We start from the raw sequence: 22,002 nt of genomic DNA, 5'->3' as shown, positions 1-22,002 counted from the left end.
GCTAAAATGGATCACAGGACCCAGGGAAGTATTTTACTTACTATTACCGTTTTATTATAAAGGATATTATATAGGATACAACTGAATAGCCAGATGAAGAGGTACAGAGGGCAAGGTTCCACAAGGATCCCAAGCACAGGAGTTTCCATTCCTATGGAATCTGGGATGCACTACTCTCCTGGCACATGGATGTGTTCACCAACACAAAAGCTGTCCTGACCCTTTCATTTAGGTATTTTATGTAAGTTCCATTATGTAGGTATGATTGACTAAATCATTGGCCATTGGTGATTAATTCAATGCCTAGCCTCTCCTCCCCAGAGGTTAGGGATGGGAGTCGGGCTGAAAATTGCAACCCTCTAATCACATAGTTGCTGCTTCTGGTAAACAAGCCTCCATCCTAGAGACATCTAGGGGCTTTCAGCCACCAATTTTCTCATTAACATAAAGTCAGGTGTGGTTGAAAGAATACAGAAAACACTCTTATCACCTCTATTGCTCAGAAAATTCCAAGGGTTTAGAAGTCCTGTTCTAGGAACCGCAGGTGAATATCAAAAATATATTTCTCATTATACCACAATACCTCAGCTGTGTACTCAGCATCCTTCTTCCCTTCCTCTTTTCTAACAGAATTTGATTTTATATAGGTATCCACCTCTCTCCCATGCATTCATGTGCTTCTATGGGGGCAACAGACCCAGCCCATCCCAGTAACTGGTTCAGACACAGGCATGTGATAGAATTCTGGCCAATCAGGTCTGAAGGAAAGCCTCATGAAAGGACTCTGAGGAAAGATTCCTGTGTCTAGGAGACAAGAACAAGAAAGTAGAAGGTCTCTTTCCTTCCTTGACATTGTCATGACTGGATACGATGCCTGAACCTGCAACCCTCTTGCTACCAGCCTGAGGCTGAAACCTGCAGAGCTGAGAGAGGGAAAAAAAAAAAAAAAGAACTCCTCTGTCCCTGATGACATTGCTGAAGGGCTGGATAGAACAAACTTCAACTCCCTTTCTCTAAACTCTATACTATGTGAGCAACTCGTTCCTTTACTGCTTGAAACAGTCTGTGTCAGGGTTTCTCTTTCTTGCATCCAAAGGCATCCTATCTGATTCAGCTGGTAAATAGGGGTGTTAAGATTTGACTTACATGCATGTAGGAGAGAAGTTATAACTAAAAGAAGACGACCAAGGCAGGAGCCAAAATAAATTTGCAATACAAGAACTCAAAAAGCTTGGCAAATACTTTCACAAAAGGACAGATACTGCATGATTCCACTTACATGAGATACCTAGAGTAGTCAAAATGAAAACAGAGAGTAGAATGATGGTTGCCAAGGCTGGGTGAGGGGGATATGGGGAGATGCTGTTTGATGAGCACAGAGTTTCAGTTTTGCAAAGATGAAAAAGTTCTACTTATCTGTTATGCAACAATGTGAATAAACATTACTAAACAATATACTTTAAAAAGATTAAGAGGATAAATTTTATATTACATGGATTCTTTTTTTTTTTTTAATTTTATTTATTTATTTGACAGAGATAGAGACAGCCAGCGAGAGAGGGAACACAAGCAGGGGGAGTGGGAGAGGAAGAAGCAGGCTCATAGCAGAAGCCTGATGTGGGGCTCAATCCCATAATGCCAGGATCACGCCCTGAGCCGAAGGCAGACGCTTAACCGCTGTGCCACCCAGGCGCCCCTATATTACATGGATTCTTTATGCAATTAAAAAAATAGCTTGGCAAACTGGAGTCATTTATGCTCACACTTCAGAGGCCTTGAAGACATTATTATATAGAACACTGGCCTTGTTCCTCCCATCTTAAAGCCTTTGCACTGGCTGTTCCCCTGACTGACTTGCTCTTCCCCACATCTGCATATTGCCACATCTCTCACTGCTTTCAAATCTTCAGATGTCACTTTCTCAACAAAGCCTATTCTGACCACCATATTGAATATTGCAACTTACCAACCCTCTTGTCCCCCAGCACTCCTCATTCCCCTTACCTTGCTCTATTTTTTCTTTCATTCTTATTATCACTTTCTAACATATTATACAATTTATTTATTTTGTTTATTATTTATTTTCTGCCTCCTCCCTCAAAAAGATAAGATCCACAAGAGCTAGGAACTTTGGGGTGCCTGGGTGGCTCAGTTGGCTCAGGTCACAATCCTAGGGTCCTGGAATGAGGCCCTGCTTCGGGATCCCTGTTCAGCAGGAAGTCGGCTTCCTTCTCCCTCTGCCTGCTGCTCCCCCTGCTTGTGTTCTCTGTCAAATAAATAAATAAAATCTTTAAAAAAAAAAAAAAGAACTAGGATCTTTATCTGCTTTGCTCCCTAATGTATCTCAAATACCTAGACTAATGCCTAGCTCATTGTTGGCACTCAATAAATATTTGTTGAAAGAATGAATGAGCATTAGTGTTCATCATGATAACTACAAGTCATCTGCTAAAAATTTTGTATACACTGACATTATAAAATAATAAAAAATGAAAAGTGACTTCTGTGCTAAGATGGCAGATCCAGTTTTGCTCCTGCCCCTAATCCTACAAAGACTATACTTAAGAGGATGGGAGAACAGAATAGGAGACAATTGCTCCAAAATGTGGAAGCTAGAGAGCAGAAAGATCAATGGTAACCAACTTCGCAGATGTGAAAAGTTAAATCCTAAGGTAGCACTGAGAATCAACCTAATTTATACCACAGAAACCTCAAAAGACTCAAAACAAGCAGCACCAAGTACCTCTGAAAATGGAAGTGGGGACCGAGAGTTATAAAAAGGAACACTTGGGGAAAGCTACCTGAGAAGTCTGATGCCTGCATCCCTCCGTATTCCAGTCTCTTGGCAAGAGTCCTCTCCTACCCTGTCATGGTGCATTCTCTGGAGAGGGAAAAGGGTGAATTCTTGGACATTAGGAACTGGGTACTGTATCAAAAACAGGCAGATTCAATGACTAAAGGCATGTTGAATGCTGAATATTCCCAGAACACTGGCAGACTTTTAGTCTTCACGCAGAAAATTAGAAGAGTTTTTTATTGAACACTCTAACCAGACAACGGGGAAATACCTAAAGACCCTAACATTTAGGGTTGCCTATCAAATGGCCCAATGAGATCACTGTACAGTAAAACTCAAAATGGACAAACCCCATCCAAGTACTCAAAGCTTCTAATAATATTCTTAGTCCTCATTTTTAAAATAAGCAGATAATCAAGGATTCACCCAAAAAAGATGCTAAAATATCACAATATACAGAAAATTAAAAAAATATTCACCAGACAGCTGGGGTAGGTCTCTAACATGGAAGACAGAGGCCAGAAATGAACAAGCAAAAAACAACTTGTAAGAAATGGTCTATGTAGAGAGAATACTTTAAAAATTACCCCCCCAATCACGTTATTACTATGCTCAGAAAGATAAGATGTTGCCTTCATGTAAAAAGATCAGGACGCTATTCTTTTAAAAGATTATTCAGAGAACAAAAAGGTGCTTTGGGAAATAATAAACAGGATGGTAGAAATAAAAATCTCAATTGAAAGATTAGAAAATACAGTTGAAGAAATCTCCCAAAAGCAGTTCAAAAAGGCAAGGAGATGGAAAATGGAGAAAAATGATAAGAAAAGTAGAAGACCAACTCAGAAATGTCAATATTTGAATAATAAGAATTCAAGAAAGAGAGCAGAGAGAAAATGAAAGGAAGAGAATCATCAGAAGTTTTCATGAAAATGCCCCAGCAGTAAGTTACGTGAGTTTTCAGATTGAAAGGCCTGCTGAGTGTCCAGCACAATGGGAAATTTAGACCCACAGGATGGCACACATTGTGAAATTCCAGAGCATTAGGAACAAAGAGAAGGATGAGTGGTAACCTACTAGCAAACATCTACCTGCAAATTTCTTTTTTCCAGGGAAAAAAAGAATCACATACAAAGGATTAGGAATCACAACGGTGCTTCAAACCTCTTAAAAGCAACACCTAGAATGGGTCTATGGGGGCCTACCCATAGTCATTTTCCTGATCCCTAATTATATAGCTTGGGATGGACACATTTGGTATTCAGAAGAACCCCACATTGGTTCCTGTCAAGACAGGAACACACAAGACAAGCAAGGCCAAGGTCAAGCCCTGACTGATTTGATTGGTAAAGATATAACAAGCCACTTTTAGATTTAGACAGTTTGTTAGTTAAATAGTGAAAAGAATAATAAGCCAAAGATGGCAGCTCCCCTGTAATCTTTGTCCTACACACCAAAAAGGTTGACATTGAAACAAAAGGGACCAGATGACTGCAATATGAGTTATAGACACCCTGTTGCTGTGGAGCCACTTCTAGACTCCATCGACGCAGTTCACACTGTATAGCTCCACTGGTGGGAAGGGCATGGCAGAGTCCCATACTTCATTAGACAGAATCCCAGGGGAGACAGGGAAACAAGTGAGAGATGACCTCGCAGCCCCTTCTGTTCTAGGATGATCACATGGCATTTTTCCAAGACTCAGATTAGCTGCAGTTCAAGCCAGCCCTTGCCTATCTGGTTTATTTGGATACCTGCAAGGTTGTTGGGTTACACACTGGAGTTGTTTCCTTATACTCCCTTAGCCTGTGAAATAGGGCTATCATATTGCAGAAAGCTAACAAGAAACCTCTAAATTTGCTTCTCCAGTCCTCAATTATGAGAGTAAATCATAAATAATATCATATCTCCAGGGAAAATGGCAGAGATTAGTGTAACCCTTAGAGACCTCATAGTTGACCATCCCTATCATATTCCTATTTTCACCATCTGGTTCCTGCAAAAAGCAGACAGATCCAGGAAGCTGAAGCAGACTACTGCAAATTCAAGCAAGTAGTTGCGCTGTGGTATCTTTACTAGAGTACATTCACAAGACCTCAGGCACATTATATATGGTCACTGATCTGGCAAATTCTTCTTTTCCATCACTATTAAGAAAGCCAGAAGCAAGAGTTTATATTTACAGTCTTCCCCCAGGGCTCTGTCCTAAATAAGATTAATCTATTGAGACAAAGGGATCAAAGCAAGGAAGAAGTACATGTAGAGGCATTATAAGCAATGGAAAGATTAAAAAATTAAAAAATACATAATAATGTGTATTCAAATTTCTGACCATCAGTTCATATATTAGGACTACAATTAACTGAGGGAATAAAAGCACCAACCAGCCATGGTCTGGAGGAGTCTCACTTCCATGAAATTCATGATTTGTTACCAAATGAGTCCTTACAATCCCCAGAAATAACACTGAATCCCAAATAACTTCCAGGACTATTTAATCCTTCCTGTTCTCCTCAAATCACTAATCTTTCTTTTCTCCCTCCCCTACAACCACACCCACCATTCATGACTGAGTCTCTTCCAGAACTCATCAAATGGGAGTTCCTTCCTTTTCCTGAAACCCAACATCTATAGCTATCCTAGCCTCCTCTCCTACAGTTGTGATAGAGGAACTGTCATATTTTTGCTAGTCCCATCTCCTGTGTTTTGATTCTTATCTCTCCCTTATAAAGAGAATCATATACTGTCTCTCAATCCTTCTTTGTCTTGCACATTCATCTTTTTCATGAATCCTTCCCATTAGTTTTTCAATGCACTCATATCTCTCACTCCTAAAAACAAAAGTTTCAGGGCGCCTGGGTGGTGCAGTTGGTTGAGCATCTGACTCTTGGTTTCAGCTCAGGCAGTGATCTCAATGTCATGAGATCAAACTGCACATTGGGCTTCATGCTCAGCTCGGTGTCTGCTTGAGATTCTCTCTCCCTCTCCCTCTGCCCTTCCTGCTCATGCTTTCTCTCTCGCTAGAATAAATAATCTTTTTTAAAAAAAATTTCACTTGCCTTATTCCCCATTAGCTATCATCTATATTTTTCCTTCCCCTCACATCCAATCTTCTCATTGGCTCCCAAAGACAAGAAAGGTACATCAGTTAAGAACATGGATTCTGGCACCACACTCCCTGAATTAAAATATATCATTTAATGGCTCTATAACCACAGACAAGTTACTTCACATCTCTTTGCCTCAACTTCCCCATATGTAAAAAGATTGTAATATTATCTCTCTGATAATATTGGTATAACAATTAAATGAGTTACAGAGGCAAGGGGAAAATGGCCAAGTAGGAAGTACTGAGCTCACCTCTTCCCATGGACACATGAAGGATACAACTAAATATAGAGCAACTTCTGAAAATGACCTGAATACTAACATAACAGCTCTTCCACAGCTGAAAACATAAAGAAAAAGCCACATCCAGAGGGTAGGAGGGAGAGAGACACAGTCTGGTCAGGAACCAAACCCAAAAATAATTTTAGGGCATTTGTAGAGAAGCAGGGATCTGTAAGAACTTTATCCAGGAACAGAAGTATTGGTGGGCACCATTTCTCTTCCCCTCCTTTACCTTAGCTGGCCCAATAGTGGTGGGTGCCAGTTCTGACACTCTCTATCCACCTTGCCAGGACCACTCAACCTACCCTGATGTTCCCCTGCAGACCTGCCCCACAACCCACAGGTTCCAGCAGGCACCACTTCACAAAAGTGGCTGCCACCCTGCCAGACTCAACAGACAGCCTTGACCAGGACCAGTGCTCCTCCAGAATGACTTCCACCCGGGGAAAGGATGAAGGCCAGCCCCATCCACCAGCATATCTATAATAGTTATAGCCCAGTCACAACAGGAGGTTGCACACAGCCCACACAGGAAATACCCTTGGAATGCCTGGTTCTGGTGACCAGGGTGGACTGTGCTTCTGGGCCCCGTAAGACACCTTCTATATATTGCCACTACTTTCAAGACAAGGAGACATAGCTGACCTTCCTAACACACAGAAACAACATGCCAAATGAAAGAACAAGACAAAACCTCAGAGAGGGAACTAAATGAGGGGGTGCTTGGCTGGTTCAGTCAGAAGAGCACATGACTCCCGATCTTGGGATCATGAGTTTAAGCCCCACATGGGGTATAGAGATTACTTAAAATAAAACTTAAAAAAAAAAAGGAACTAAATGAAACAGAGATAAGCAATCTACCTGCTAAAGAAGTCAAAGTAATGGTCACAAGGATCTCAATGAAGTTGGGAGAAGAGTGGATGAATTCAATGAGAACTTCAACAAAGATATAAAAAAGAACCAATCAGATCTAAAAAAAACAGTAACTGAAATGAAAAATATACTAGAGGGAATCAACAGCAGATTAGAACATGCAGAAAAACAGATCAGGAATCTGGAAGATGGGGTAATGAAAATCACCCAAGCTAAATAGTAAAAAGAATTTTTAAAAATGAAGAATTTTAAAGGATCTCTGGAAAAACATCAAGCATACTAACATTCAAATTATGGGGTTCCCATAAAGAGAACAGAAAAAGAAAGGGACAAAGAACTTATTTGAAGAAATAATAGCTGAAAACTTCCCTAACCTGGAGAAGAAAACAGACATCCAGATCCAGGAAGCACAGAAAGCCTCAGACAAGATGAACCCAAAGAGGCTACACCAACACACATAGAAAGTAAAATGTTAAAAATTAAACATAAAGACAGAATCTTAAAAGCAGCAAGAGAGAAGCAATTAGTTACTTATAAGAGAAATCCCATAAGGCTATCAGCTGATTTTTCAGGAGACATTTTGCAGGCCAGAAGAGAGTGGCATGTTCTAAGTGCTGAAAGGAAAAAAACCAACAACCAAGAATACTCTACCTGATAAAGTTATCATTCAGAGTTGATGGAGAGACAAAAAAATTCCAAAGGAGTTCATCACCACTAAACCAGACTTACAAGAAATGTGAAGGGACTTATTTATGTAGAAAAGAAAAAATTATAACTAGAAGTAAAAAAAATTATGAAAGAAAAATTTCACTGGTAAAAGCAAACATATAGTAAAGGTAATAGAGCAATCATTTATACAGCTATTATGAAGGTTAAAAAGACAAAAGTGGTAAAAATCAACCAAATCTACAGTAGTTAGTTAAGGGATACACAAAATGAAAACATGTAAAATATAACATCAAAAACATAAACTGTGGAAGAGGGTGTAAAAATGTAGTGCCTTTAGAATGTGTTTGAACTTAAGTGGCCATCAGCTTAAAATAAACTGCTATGTACATAGGGTGTTATACATGAACCATGTGATAACCACAAACCAAAATTCTATAACAGGTACACAAAAAATGAAAAGAAAGTAATCCAAGCATAACAGTAAAAAAATTCATTAATTCGCCAGGGAAGAGAGCAAGATAAGAAGAAAGGAACAGAGAAGAACTACAAAAACAACCAGACATTTAACAAAAGGACACTAAGTACACACCTAACAATAATAATTTTAAAGGTAAATGGACTAAAAACTCCAATCAAAACACAAAGGGTAATTAAATGGGTAAAGAACAAGACCCATCTATATGCTGCCTACAAGAGACTCATTTCAGGTCTCAAGGCACATACAGACCAAAAGTGAAGGAATGGAAAAAGATACTCCAGGCAAGTGGAAGTGAAGAAAAAACTGGGGTAGCAATACTTATAACAGACAAAATATGACTTTATTATTTTTTAAAGGTTTTATTTATTTATTTGACAAGGAGAGAGAGCACAAGCAGGGGACCAGCAGGCAGAGGGAAAGGGAAAAGCAGGCTCCCTGCCAAGCAGAGAGCCCAACTCAGGGCGCAATCTCAGGACCCTGGGATCATGACCTGAGCCGAAGGCAGATGCTTAACCAACTGAGCCACCCAGGCACCCCAGACAAAATAGACTTTAAAACCAAGGCTATAACAAGAAAAAAAGAAGGGTATCACATAATAAAGGGATCAACCCAACAAGAGGATATAACATTTGTGAATATTTATGCACCCACGAAGGAGCACCTAAATATGTAAAGCAAATGCTGAAAGACTTAAAGGGAGAAATTGACAAGCAATACAATAATAGTACCCCACTTACACCAATGGATAGATCATCCAAACAGAAACTCAACAAGGAAACAGTGGTTTTAAATGACACATTTGACCAGATGGACTTAACAGATACATATAGAACATTTCATCCAAAAACAGCAAAAGACACATTCTTTTCAAATGCACATGGAACATTCTCCAAGACAGATCACCGGTTAGGCCACAAAACAAGTCTCAGTCAATTTAAGAAGACTGCAATCATATCAAATATCCTTTCCAATCGCAATGGTACAAAACTAGAAATTAATTACAAGAAAAAAAGCTAGAAAAAACCCCACAAACATGGAGAATAAACAACAAACTACTGAACAACCATGGGTCAATAAAGAAATCAAAGAGAAAATTAAAAAATACCTTGAGACAAATGAAAATGGAAACAAAATGGTCCAAAATCTTTGGGATACAGCAAGCAACTCTAAGAAGAAAGATTATAGTAATTCAGGCCCACCTTAAGAACCAAGGAAAATCTCAAATAAACAATCTAACCTTACAACTAAAGGAACTAAAAAAGTGAAACTAACCAAAGCCCAAAGATACTAGAAGAAATTTAATAATAAAGATGAAAGTGGAAATAAATAAAACAAACAAAAAATATGAAAGATGAAAGAAACTAAGAGCTGTACTTTGAAAAGATAAACAAAATTGATAAACCTTTAGCCATACGCTCAAGAAATAAGAAAGAACTCAAATCAATGAAAGAAATCAGATGAAAGACAACTTACAACTGACACCACAGAAATACAATTATAAGAGACTACTACAAAATTATGCCCAAAAAGTGGACAACGAAAAAGAAATAGATAAATTCCTAGAAACACACAATCCAACAAGACTGAATTATGAAGAAATAAAAAATCTGAACATACTGATTATTAGCAATGAAATTTAATCAATACAAAAACTCCCAACAAAGAGAAATCCAGGACCAGATGGCTTAACAAGTGAATTCTACCAAGTATTTTAAAAGTTAATACCTATCCTTCTCAAACTATTCCAAAATATAGAAGAGGAAAGAATACTTCCAAATTCATTCTATGAGGCCAACATTACCTGATACCAAAACCAAAGACACCAAAAAAATAAGAAAATTATAGGCCAATATCCCTGATGAATATAAATGCAAAGATCCTCAACAAATATTAGCAGACATAATTCAACAATACATTAAAAGGATTATACACCATGATCAAGTGGATTTATTCTAGGGATGCAAGGTATGGTTCAACATCCACAAATCCATGTAATATATCAGAAAAAGCATTTGACAAAATTCAACATCCAATCATGATAAAAAACTTCCAGCAAAGTGGATATAGAGGGAATATACATCAACATAATAAAGGTCATTTATGACAAACCCACAGCTAACGTCATACTCAATGGTGAAAAGCTAAATGCTTTTCCTCTAAAATCAGAAACAAGACAAGGATGCCCACTGCCACCACTTTTACTGAACTGGAAATCCTACCCACAGCAATCACACAACAAAAAGAAATAAAAGGCATCCAAATTGGTAAGAAAGAAGTAAAATTTTCACTATTTGCAGATGACATGATACTATATAAAGAAAACCTTAAAGACTCTACCAAGGAACTATCAAAACTAATAAATGGATTCAGTAAAGTTGCAAGATACAAAATTAATATATAGAAATATGTTGCATTTCTATGCACCAATAACAAACTAGCAGAAAGAGAAATTAAGAAAACAATTCCATTCATAATAACATCGAAAAGAATAAAATACCTAGGAATAAGTTTAACCAAGGAGGTGAAAGACCTGTACTCTGAAAACCATAAGACATTGATAAAAGAAATTGAAGATAGCAGAAATAAATGGAAAGATGCTCACAGGTTAGAAGAACTGATATTATTAAAATGTCTATACTACCCAAAACAATCTACAGATTCAGTGCAATCCTTATCAATATACCTATAGCACTTTTCACAGCACTAGAATGAGTAATCCTAAAATTTGTATGGTACCAAAAAATATGCCAAACAGCCAAAGCAATCTTGAGAAAAGTAAAGCTGGAGGTATCACATTCCTAGATTTCAAACTATAGTACAAAGCTATAGTAATCAAAGAGTATGGCACTGGCACAAAAACAGACACATATTCAATGGAACAGAACAGAGATCCTAGGAATAAACCCAAGGTTATATGGTCAATTAATCTACAACAAAGGAGAAAACAATATACAATGGGGGAAAGAGGGTGTCTACAATATATGCTGCTGGACAAACACGATAGCTACTTGAAAAAGAATACAGATGGACTGCTTTCTTACACCACAGGCAAAAAATAAATGCAAAACGGATTAAAGACCTAAATGTGGGACCTGAAACTATAAAAATCCTAGAAGAAAACATAGGCAATAATCTCTTTAACATCAGCCTTAGCAACATTTTTCCAGATATTTTTCCTCAGACAAGGGAAACAAAAGCAAAAATAAACTATTGTGACTACAAAAAAGCTTTAACACAGCAAAGGAAACCATCAACAAAACAAAAAGGCAGCCTACTGAATAGAAGACATTTGCAAATGACGTCTCTGATAAGAGGTTACTATTCAAAATATGTAAAGAATTTATACAACTCAACACCCCCCAAAAACCTGATTAAAACAGGCAGAGGACCGGAACAGATATTTTCCCAAAAACATACAAATGACCAACAGATACATGAAAAGATGCTCAACGTCACTAATCATTAGGAAATGCAAATCAAAGCCACAGTAAGAGATCATCTCACACCTGTCAGAATGGCTACTATCAAAAACACAAGAAATAGGGGCGCCTGGGTGGCACAGCGGTTGAGCGTCTGCCTTCGGCTCAGGGCGTGATTCCGGCGTTATGGGATCGAGCCCCACATCAGGCTCCTCCGCTATGAGCCTGCTTCTTCCTCTCCCACTCCCCCTGCTTGTGTTCCCTCTCTCGCTGGCTGTCTCTATCTCTGTCAAATAAATAAATAAAATCTTAAAAAAAAGAAAAGAAAACAAGAAATAACGAGTGTTAGCAGGGATGTGTCTAGAAGGAACCCTTGTGCACTGTGGTGGGAATGTAAATTGGTGCAACCATTATGGAAAACAGTACAGAGGTTCCTCAAAAAAATTAAAAATAGAACTATCATATGATTCAGTAATTCTACTTCTGGGTATTGACCCAAAGAAAATGAAAACCCTAATTAAAAAAAAAAAAGAAAACCCTTATTTAAAAAAGATATATGCACTTCTATGTTTGTCGCAGCATTATTTGCAATAGCCACGACATGGAAGCAACCTAAATGTCCATTGATAGATGAGTGGATAAAGACAATGTGGTATACACACAATGGAATATTTCTCAGCCAAAAAAAGAATGAAATTTTGCCATCTAGGGCAACATGGGTGGACCTAGAGGGAATTGTGCTAAATGAAACAAGTCAGACAGAGGAAGACAAATATTATATGATTTTACTTATATGTAGACTCTAAAAAAGAAAAGAACAAAATATAGAGTCATAAATACAGAGAACAAACTGGTGGTTGCCAGAGGGGGGTGAGGGGATGGGCAAAACAGGTGAAGGGGATTAAGAGGTACAAACTTCTAGTTATAAAATAAGTCATGGCGGGGGGCCGCCTGGATGGCTCAGTGGGTTAAGCAGCTACCTTCAGCTCAGGTCATGATCCCAGGGTCCTGGGATCCAGCCCCTAGCTGGGCTTTCTGGTCAGAAGGGAGTCTAATTCTCCCCTCCCTCTGATCTCTTTCACTCTTGCGCTCTCTCAAATAAATAAGATCTTTAAAAAATTAAAAAATAAGTCATGGGAATAAAAGTACAGCATAGAGAATAATCAGTAATATTGTAATAAAGTTACACGGTGATAGATGTTAACGGCACTTAATGTGGTAAGCATTTCATAACATATTAAAGTTGAGTCACTGTGTCATACACAATATTGTTTCATCTATATTTAGAATTTTTAAAAATTTAAGAATTAAGTGAGTTAGTGTATGTAAAACACTGACAATGCTTAGCACACAGTAAGCACCATATAAAGGTTTGTTAGAATCACTTTCACAGTACTTTCATTTCTTCACTGTCACTCACTTCTCAGCCAATTCTGACCCCATCATGTTACTATAAACAGTGTTTACTAAGAATACCAATGACCTCTATGTTGCTAAATCCAACAAATATTTTTCAGTCATCATCTTAAAGTCTATGCAGCAGTTGACAATGTTAATATTCTCTTCTTGTGACATTCTCTTTTCTTGTCCAGGACTTCCATTACCACCTACCTTTCCTGTCTTACCCATCTTTATCAATAGCCCACACCTCTATTCTATGCTCCAGACCCCACGAGGCCAGGGATTACCTGCACATCCCCCCTTGGATGTCTCAAAAGCATCTCATGCGTACTACCTCCAAACCTGACCATGATCTCTCTCTCTACCCCCTCAGCTTGAATATTCTATTTTTTCAGTCGCTCTTCACCTGGCTGGCCCTAGATTTCAGCTGAAGCATCACTTCCTCAGGGAACCCTGAGGAGAATGCCCTCAAAGAAACTTTCATAGCATCTCCCTACTTTCAGAAGGAAGGTAAGCTACACAAGGGCAAGGGATGTCTGTCTTCTCACGACTGTATCCCCGGACTAAATGAGGCAGCCTCCAGAGTCCTTTTGTTTTCATTGGGGTCTCTCTGCACTCTTGAACGAGTATTAACTGTGCCACTTTGTGCCAGGCTAAGACATTACTTAGTTAAAACACGACAGAGTGCAAAGAAATCTAGCAGGAGAGACAGTAATCCAGTCCCCAAATTACTTTCAATTGCGATAAAAGGCTCATGGATCACACTATTTTTTTTTTTAAAGCCTAACAGGGTGATTTGCCCCTTGAACAACCAACACTATGCACATCCTGAAATAATGCAATGGGTACAAGTAATCAGCGCGATTGTGTGGGGTTTCTACCCTTGTGTTTACACTTCATCTACCGCTTGGGCGGTGGTACCCAATCCTACCTTAGCAAGTCAACTGCTTTTAACCCAGCACTCCCGTGACCCCAATATACAGAGAGCAGTTTGCGAAGACGTCTCCCGTAACCGCAAGCAGCTACAATGCCGCCGGGGAGTGTGGAGGCGGGAAAGTCCGGGGACGAAAAGCCGACGCCTGAGCTTGGGTGGGTGTTTTAGTGAACAGTCTGCATTTAAAGCCAGTAGGGGTAAATAAGGCTGAAAAGAGAACCGACCAAAAGTCACAGCCAGGATAAAAGGGGAAAACGACAGACGTCCGTTGCACGCCTACTGGAATTCACGCAGCCAGACCCTCAGAGCCAGTCCCGCGAGACTGTAACAAATTCCCAGCGATTCCCTCAAACTCCAAGTAAACGCCTGTAAGGGCGGAGCAAGAGGAGATGACGGCGCCGGGCAGCTCGCCTTACAGCGCTCCGGAATCTCAGTTCTCGCGATCTTTCCCGAGCCGACCCTCCACGGGGTGTCCGAGCGCGTGTGCTGGCTGGAGTGCCGGGAGGGCGGAGACTGTGTGGCTTAGAGAAGCCCCTTTGCTTGTCCTACGGAAGCCTGCGAGGAAGGGTGGTGACCGCTGCCCCGTCCTATTGTCCCGATGCCCAGCGCCAGCGCAAGCCGCAAGAGTCAGGAGAAGCCGCGGGAGATCATGGACGCGGCGGAAGTGGGTGTCCTCCTTCCCTGGGCCTGGGAGGACAGACTCCCTGGGCCGCACCGAGCTGAGGGAGGGAGTAGGGTGAGGGGGGGGCCCTGCCTCCGGCTCCGTGTTGGCATTTGGCTTGCAGGCCGCGGGCCTGGGGCCGGGATGCCCAGAGCCCTCACTGGGCTTCCAGGGCCCTTGCGCGACCAGCGTGGCCAGACCCACTCTCGATCTCATTTCTCACAGGGGCGCTTGGGAGGCCTAGCGTAACAGAAGCGTGTCCCGGGGTGGGGTGGAAGTGGAGCACCGACTGTCCCGGAAGTAGGTGCGACGGGGTCACACTTTTAGGCACGTCCGTCATGTAATCCGCTCCCTGCTCCTCGCCCCGTAAAATTTTAATGTCCACTAGTAATTGATTTTTTCCTCAGCTCTTGAGTACCTAATGTTTTTGCAAGTAATGACAGTACTTAGTAAAACGATCTGCTGGTATGTTTAATGACCTTTTACCATGCGACAGCTTTAAAAAACGCTTGCCATTTTTATTTACTTTTTCACTTATAGTGACCCAGTGAGGTAGGTAGGAAAGTTTGCAGAGCAAGCATTTGAGATGAAGTGATTCAAAATCATGTGGGTAATTCATAATACCCACGGGTCCTTCAGTGCTTTTCAGAAATGAAAGTTTGAAGCCGTCCTACAACTTAGTGTGCTGTAGGATAACCAGGGCTTAATCCCTACCCAGCTCCTAATTTTTCTCTTGAGGAATTAGGAGTTTGTGATAAACTACATAAGGAATGGGTCATCTTAATAATATTAGATGGAATAAAAATTGCTGAAATATGAACAGTACTGATAAGTGACCCTGTATTCATACGCTGTAATTTATGCTGGCCTCATGCTGCATTGTGTGACTGTATCTTTCTACTAGGGCTCGGTTATCTTTGTCTTTCGGTGTATTTTTTTTTATTTGAAAAAAAAATTATTCAGTATTCACCTTAACTTTGGTTTATTTTGGTATAAACACAAACTCCAGTATCTGCCAGATCTAAAGGAAAGGATTCCAGCAGATAGCTATAGAGTGACAGAAACTAATTGCTTCCTGTATGTTTTAAAGTACCTTGTAAAATCTAAGGAAATTATCTTCACTTATTCTTTATCTAATTATATAAACTGTGCTCCCTTGGAGATAGCATAGGTCTAAATAATAAGATAGACATTGTGGTGGAATTATGTCATTTTATAGCTAGAAGGATCTGAAGATACCATTTTAGAAGTAAAGTGAGATTAAAATAAAAGGCCACTTATCTATTCTTTAAGTATAATTTGTTGTTAACAGTCTATACCATAGATCTTGTTTCCTGCTCCTGACTTTAAAATGTAACAAGAGATTAGATATTGTCCATTTCCAACAGCTTGCAACCCTGTATGCTGAAGGTAGTTTTAGAAAAAGGAAGCTGGTGAATTTTTTTTCCTTTTACTAAATTGTAGCTTATATATCCAGCATCTCAGATTTCTAAAAATTGAGGACATCTGGTGCTCAGAAAGCTTACCCAAAAATGTTGGTTCTCTTTGAACATCTCTTCCTGTAATAGGAAGTTAATAAAACTGTGATACTTCATCCTACTCCCTTCTCAGAGGAAATTTATATCCCTGCTTTGAAGTCATTTAATGTTCTTTTTGAAGAAGGTGGTTAAGATGTGTTGTATATGTGTGAAATTTTTATATTTGAGTGCTGTTGTATATGGTATATCCATCTAGGACTGGTCATTTTCAAAACAAAAGAAACTTTTTCTGTATACAGGTAAATGATATGGCAAATTTCCATGCTTTAAAACTACTGACTCTCTAAAGTAATAAAATGGTCCTGAAAGTTAAAATGAATTCATTTTTATATTCTGTTATTTGTATGTATGTGTATACTGTGCTATTCTTGTCTAAATAAAAAGTCATAATCCAAAACCATTTTTTTTGTAGGATTATGCTAAAGAAAGATATGGAGTATCTTCAATGATACAATCACAGGAAAAACCAGGTTAGTAGCTGTATGATAATAAAGCCTTTTTTTTTTCTAATTCCAGGAAAGCTCTTCATGAAGTTAATTAAGTTTGGCATAACTCTGAAGGTATAACTCTGAAAAGGTTAAATGAATAACCCAAGCAGACACCATAACCCTGCATAATCATTGTCAGTCTAGGGTTACTACTCTAGAAAGGGAAGACAAATACATTAAAGAGTATACTTAAAATGGTAAATTATATTAAAAAGATAAGGTACAAGATTTAACTAAGATTTAGCTCTAGCCTAGGAGATAAGGAAGAGTGGTTAATATTAACTGCCTTCATTATATACAACCATTTTGCATGTTTTATGAAGCCACCTCCTTTCTTTTTTCCTCTTGACTTTATTATATTTCTTTGAAATTAACTTGTCACATGCTGTTTCTCTCAGACCTGTAAGCTTTCTATTTCTATTTATTTCTTCCTTTTGTTTGTATTTTTATATATTTGTATATATGGAATTTCAGCAGATTTATCTTACTCTCAACTATTTAACAACCACTTGTCTTTTTGTAAACACCCCAAATCATTCAAATATTGGTACAACTGCAGACCTTTAAGTTCTGGCCCATTGGAAGTACTAAGTACTTTTCTTTCTTTTCTTTTCTTTTCTTTTCTTTTCTTTTCTTTTCTTTCTTTTCTTTTCTTTTCTTTTCTTTCTTCCTTTTTTCCTTCTTCCTTTCCTTCCTTTCCTTCCTTCCTTCCTTCCTTTCTTCCTTCCTTCTTTCCTTCTGATTTAGAAGCCTGCCTGTGAATTTTATGCTTTGGAAATAAACCTCCAGGTCATTTTTATTGTACTTTGGGATTTGATTTATTGCACTGCCACAAAATCACTTTTACTTCCCAACTTTCTTGGGAAAATGTACAATATAAGACAAATGGTTTGCTAAAAATAAACTATTTCCAAAAGCAAAGATAGTGGAGTAAAATAATTTATTATAAAATAGAATATAAACAGTATAGTATAGAAGATGACATTCCCCTGCCAGGACAAGCAGGATGGGTGATTTGAGACTTATTTCCAGCTTCAGTATCTTCCTGAAGATACTGGACTTCTTTAAACTATAACAAAGAAGCTCACCGGAGTTTTAATCTTTTACATGAGCCCCAATCACCTATTGTTCCCATTTGGCTGGCAAAACCAGACTACTGTCTTCCACTTATAATTTCTTCTCACGGGGTGGAGGGGAGGGGAATAAACTATGTATGTCATCTGATTACAGTAGTATAACAGGAAAATTCTGCCTTTGGTTTATCTCTGCTAAAATTCTAATATTTGGTTCAACACGAGGTTTCCTTCACATGTGCTTCCATTTCTCCAAATTCCTTTGTTCTAATGCTAGTGACTTAAAAGTGTGTAAGAGGCAGATTTTCAAACTGAAAACCTGCTGCCCCTGATCATTGTCTCAGCAGTCATACTAGTGAGAGTGTGCCATGTGCCTCAAATATTTGTGGATGTGTTGAAGGTTAAGAACCCCTATGCTAATTAGTTGGAATGCCACACAAAAGAAGGAATGATACTTTCTGTTTTCAGAAGTAGTATTAAGGGGCACCTGGGTGGCTCAGTCAGTTAAATGTCTGCCTTGGGCTCAGGTCATGATCTCCAGGTCCTGGATCAAACCCTGAACCCCATATGGCATCAGGCTTTTTGCTCAATGGGAGTCTGCATCTCCCTCTCTCTCAGTGATCTCTCTTTCAAATAAATAAAATCTTTTTTTTAAGTACTATTAAAATTACTGTAATCATGCCACTTATTTATAAGCTCATTCTTTTAGATTTATGTTACTCTGTTTCATTTGGTTTTGAGTTTTGACTGATTAGTTAATAAGTCATTTGCTGGGGCTCCTGGGTGGCACAGCGGTTAGGCGTCTGCCTTCGGCTCAGGGCGTGATCCCGGTGTTATGGGATCGAGCCCCACATCGGGCTCCTCCGCTGTGGGCCTGCTTCTTCCTCTCCCACTCCCCCTGCTTGTGTTCCCTCTCTCGCTGGCTGTCTCTATCTCTGTCAAATAAATAAATAAAATCTTAAAAAAAAAAAAAAAGTCATTTGCTTTTTCAGGCTTGGCGTTTTCAGATTTGTCTTTTAAAATTTTATGCTCCTTCATCTGTCTTCTGTTTCACACTTTCTTTTGCCTGAGTTTACACAGCAGGTTTGGAAATTGGCTTAATTTATAAGGTCTTTTTGTCAATGTTCTGTAGGAATTTTCTTGTGAAACCTCATGGCTTAAAAACTCCTCATTCTTTGTCTTTGTTTCTGGCAATGAGAACTGTGGTGTTCTGTAAATCAAATTCTCTCTAAGCTGCATCTTTGCTTCAAGAGACAAGTTATAAATACATTTAGCAAAGTAGGTAAAATAGATTTATAATTTGATTTCATTATAATATCCTCCCAAAGGTATTTTTAGTAATGTAGTAACTAGGTTTTGCTGAACGTGATATTGACAGATTTCGTTACAATTAGGTAATGTAACTCTTGAAAATAGAGATCTTTTATTACTTTTGATGTTATGATGTCATGTCTATTATTATGTTTTTAATTAATAGTTAAATTTTTCTTTGATATTCAAATTATTGCTTATTTCAAATAATAAAATGATTTCTGGATCACTTCTGGATCATGATTGCCTTATATCACTATCTTGACATAATAGTTGTTTTGTCACAGTTTTCCTGTGTGGGGATTTCTGGATAAATACAGTATTTTGTTATTAGCATTGGGGGGCTCACTTACAGCCCAAAAGGGAATTTATTGGCTCACATAACTATAGGAAACAAAGTGTAAGATAGTGCGTAGCATAATTGAATTTAGAGGCTCAAGCAGCATCTACACTTTCTGTCTTCACTTTTTGCCTCCGCTTCCCTTAGGTTATTGGCCTTATTCTCTCATCCTGCCATCTCAGGTACTGGGAAGGGTAGTGGCTGAAGCCCAGGCCTACACCATCTCATCTCAGAAACCCCAGGGAAGAGAGCTTCATTCCCATATCTCTATAGTAAGTCCCTCAGGAGGACTTTGATTAGCTCATTTTGAGTAACATGCTTTCCCTGGATCATTCTCTCTGTCCTGGTGCCATGACTATCCAGGCCTGGCAGAAAATCCTCCCGTGTGGTCAACTTCTATATACTGTGACAGGCAAGGGAAAATTCCATGTCCATTTAGGCAAAGACAGGTGAAGACAGGCTGTATATTTGTCCCTATAAGTCATTGAAATATTCAAGAGATTTGCATTTTGAAACTACCCCTTTGACTCCAATGTAGACTGAATTAGGGGATCAGGGGAGTGCCAGTTATAAGGCTGTTGCTGTAGTTTGGGCAAACTAAATGGTACTTTGGTTTGAGATGGTGGCAATGAAGATGAAAGAATTGGATAGATTTTAGAGATGTCCTTAGTTTAATTCATAAAACGTGAAGCAAATTGCATATGGAGAATTTTAGAAAAGAAGGTGTTGTCAGAGATTGAAAGTTACTTAGGATAATACCAAGTACTTATGCTAGCTGTTAAACCAAAATAATTATGACTTTGTAAATTGTGAATTACAAAATTGTCTTACTTATTTGCTGCAGATCGAGTTTTGGTTCGGGTTAGTGACTTGACAGTACACAAAGCTGATGAAGTTGTTTGGGTGCGTGCAAGGATTCATACAAGTAGAGCTAAAGGTAAGATTGGTTTCATGATTACAGCCCTTTTGGTAAGGACTCTGAATTTTTTGTTTTGCAAATTCCTCACAGACTAAAATATCTTTAAAAACAAAAGAAAAACATCTATTTTCTTTCTTAAATCATAGTGAAGCATTAATCCATGGTTAATTAATTTTAGGTTCTTACAGGGCATCCTTGGGGTGCCTGGATGGCTCAGTTGGTTAAATTCCGACTCTTGATCTCAGCTGAAGCCTTGATCTCCAGGTCGTGAGTTCAAGCCCTATGTTGGGTTCCATCGTGGGTGTAGAGCCTCTTAAAAAAAAAAAAAAAAAAAGACATCCTTAAAAATAATTTGACCTTAAAGACTCAGACTAAGTCTAATACTTTAAGGTACTTTTCTAGCATCTCTCAAAAGTTTAAAGTTGTTTTTTGTTTTTTTGAGTGAGTAGGGAGAGGGAGAGAGAGAATCCCAAGTGTCTCCACACTGAGTGCAAAGCCCAACACGGGGCTCTGTCTCAAAACCCTTAGATCATGACCCAATCTGAAGTAAAAAATGGGACACTTAACTGACCAAGCCACCCAGATACCCCAAACGTTTAATTTTTTTAAGTGAAGAGTATGTTTGAGAAGCTTTTCATATGTTAATAGTCTTATATTTGTAATATTTAAATAGCCAAGAGAGGTGACAAAGAAATAGGGCGAAGTTCAGGTTGTCCAGTACAGTAACCACTGGCTACATTTAACTATTGAAATTGAAATTCAGTAGTTCAGGTCACTAGCTGTATTTTGAGTGCTTAATAGCCACAATGGCTAGTGGCTCCCAAATACAGCACAAATATAGAATATTTTGCCACTGTAGAAAGTTCTGTCAGAAAGTACTAAGAATTTAGCATTAACAACAAAGAAGAAAGATTAGGGCGGTTTAGACAGGCCTAGCCTGATAGGCAATAGACAATAGAAAATTGTCCTAGCCTAGTGTTCAAAATTGTCTAAAAATATTGACACTTAACATTAGTTTATAATTTTATACTTTTCACACACTTTTTCACATTTGATATTCCCTACAAATTTGTGAAGTAGGCAGAACAGGCTTTGTTATTCCACTTTGTAAATAAGGATACTGACGCTTGAAATGATAAAGCCACTCGCCCAAGAGCTCATAGTATTGGTAGAATATGAACAGAATGTGGTAGTTTTCTAAGACAGTTAGTCTCCCCAGCAGAGCTAATTACTTCTGTAATATCTAATACATTCTATGTTACATTTCTTACTTGTTCTAAAATGTTTATTATAGAATTAATGTATGCCATCTTATACATATATCTCATTTACATATACTTATATCTTACTCTCAGGATCACTACAACTAAAAGTTTGTCTGTTCTTCCAATATACTCCCCCCAAATAGCTGAATACTATTGGACTTTGAGAAAACTGGTGGAGTTTTAATTTTTTCAAAAATGTTGATTTGCCTTTCTGAAAATTTGGACCATTTATTCTACTAAAAGATAATCGCATTGTATCGTAATCCTTCATTTAGTTGTCTTCCTTCCATTAGACTGGGAGCCTCTGTATATTTCCTAAACATAGTTATTTAACAAATTAAAAGATACAATGCATGCTACCTGTAGGCCTGAACCAAGAATAGTTCCCTTTGCACCCATCCCCCAAATGGAACAATTTGAGTATCAATAAGGATAACTGCAGGGGCATC

General features: G+C 38.6%; 1 protein-coding gene and 1 long non-coding RNA gene across 3 annotated transcripts in view; one reads left to right on the top strand and one right to left on the bottom strand.

Moving 5' to 3' along the window:
• Positions 1-14,272, bottom strand: part of LOC105241316 — a 166,357-nt gene extending 152,085 nt beyond the window's left edge. For both annotated transcript variants that reach the window (XR_002144320.2, XR_002144319.2), the window contains exon 1: positions 13,956-14,272. This is a non-coding gene — a long non-coding RNA (uncharacterized LOC105241316). The remainder of the gene's footprint in view (positions 1-13,955) is intronic.
• A 140-nt stretch (positions 14,273-14,412) lies between these two features.
• The window catches only part of DARS1 (aspartyl-tRNA synthetase 1), a 59,074-nt gene continuing 51,484 nt past the window's right edge, over positions 14,413-22,002 (top strand). Inside the window, 3 exon segments of the mRNA XM_034654490.1 lie at positions 14,413-14,622; positions 16,570-16,627; positions 20,214-20,306. Coding sequence (XP_034510381.1) covers positions 14,557-14,622; positions 16,570-16,627; positions 20,214-20,306 — 217 coding nt within the window. The 5' untranslated portion in view covers positions 14,413-14,556.

This window comes from Ailuropoda melanoleuca, chromosome 2, assembly GCF_002007445.2.
Source record: "Ailuropoda melanoleuca isolate Jingjing chromosome 2, ASM200744v2, whole genome shotgun sequence".
Lineage (NCBI taxonomy): Eukaryota > Metazoa > Chordata > Mammalia > Carnivora > Ursidae > Ailuropoda > Ailuropoda melanoleuca.
Note: the sequence above shows the minus strand (reverse complement) of the source record. Positions and strands in the feature narration are given on the sequence as shown.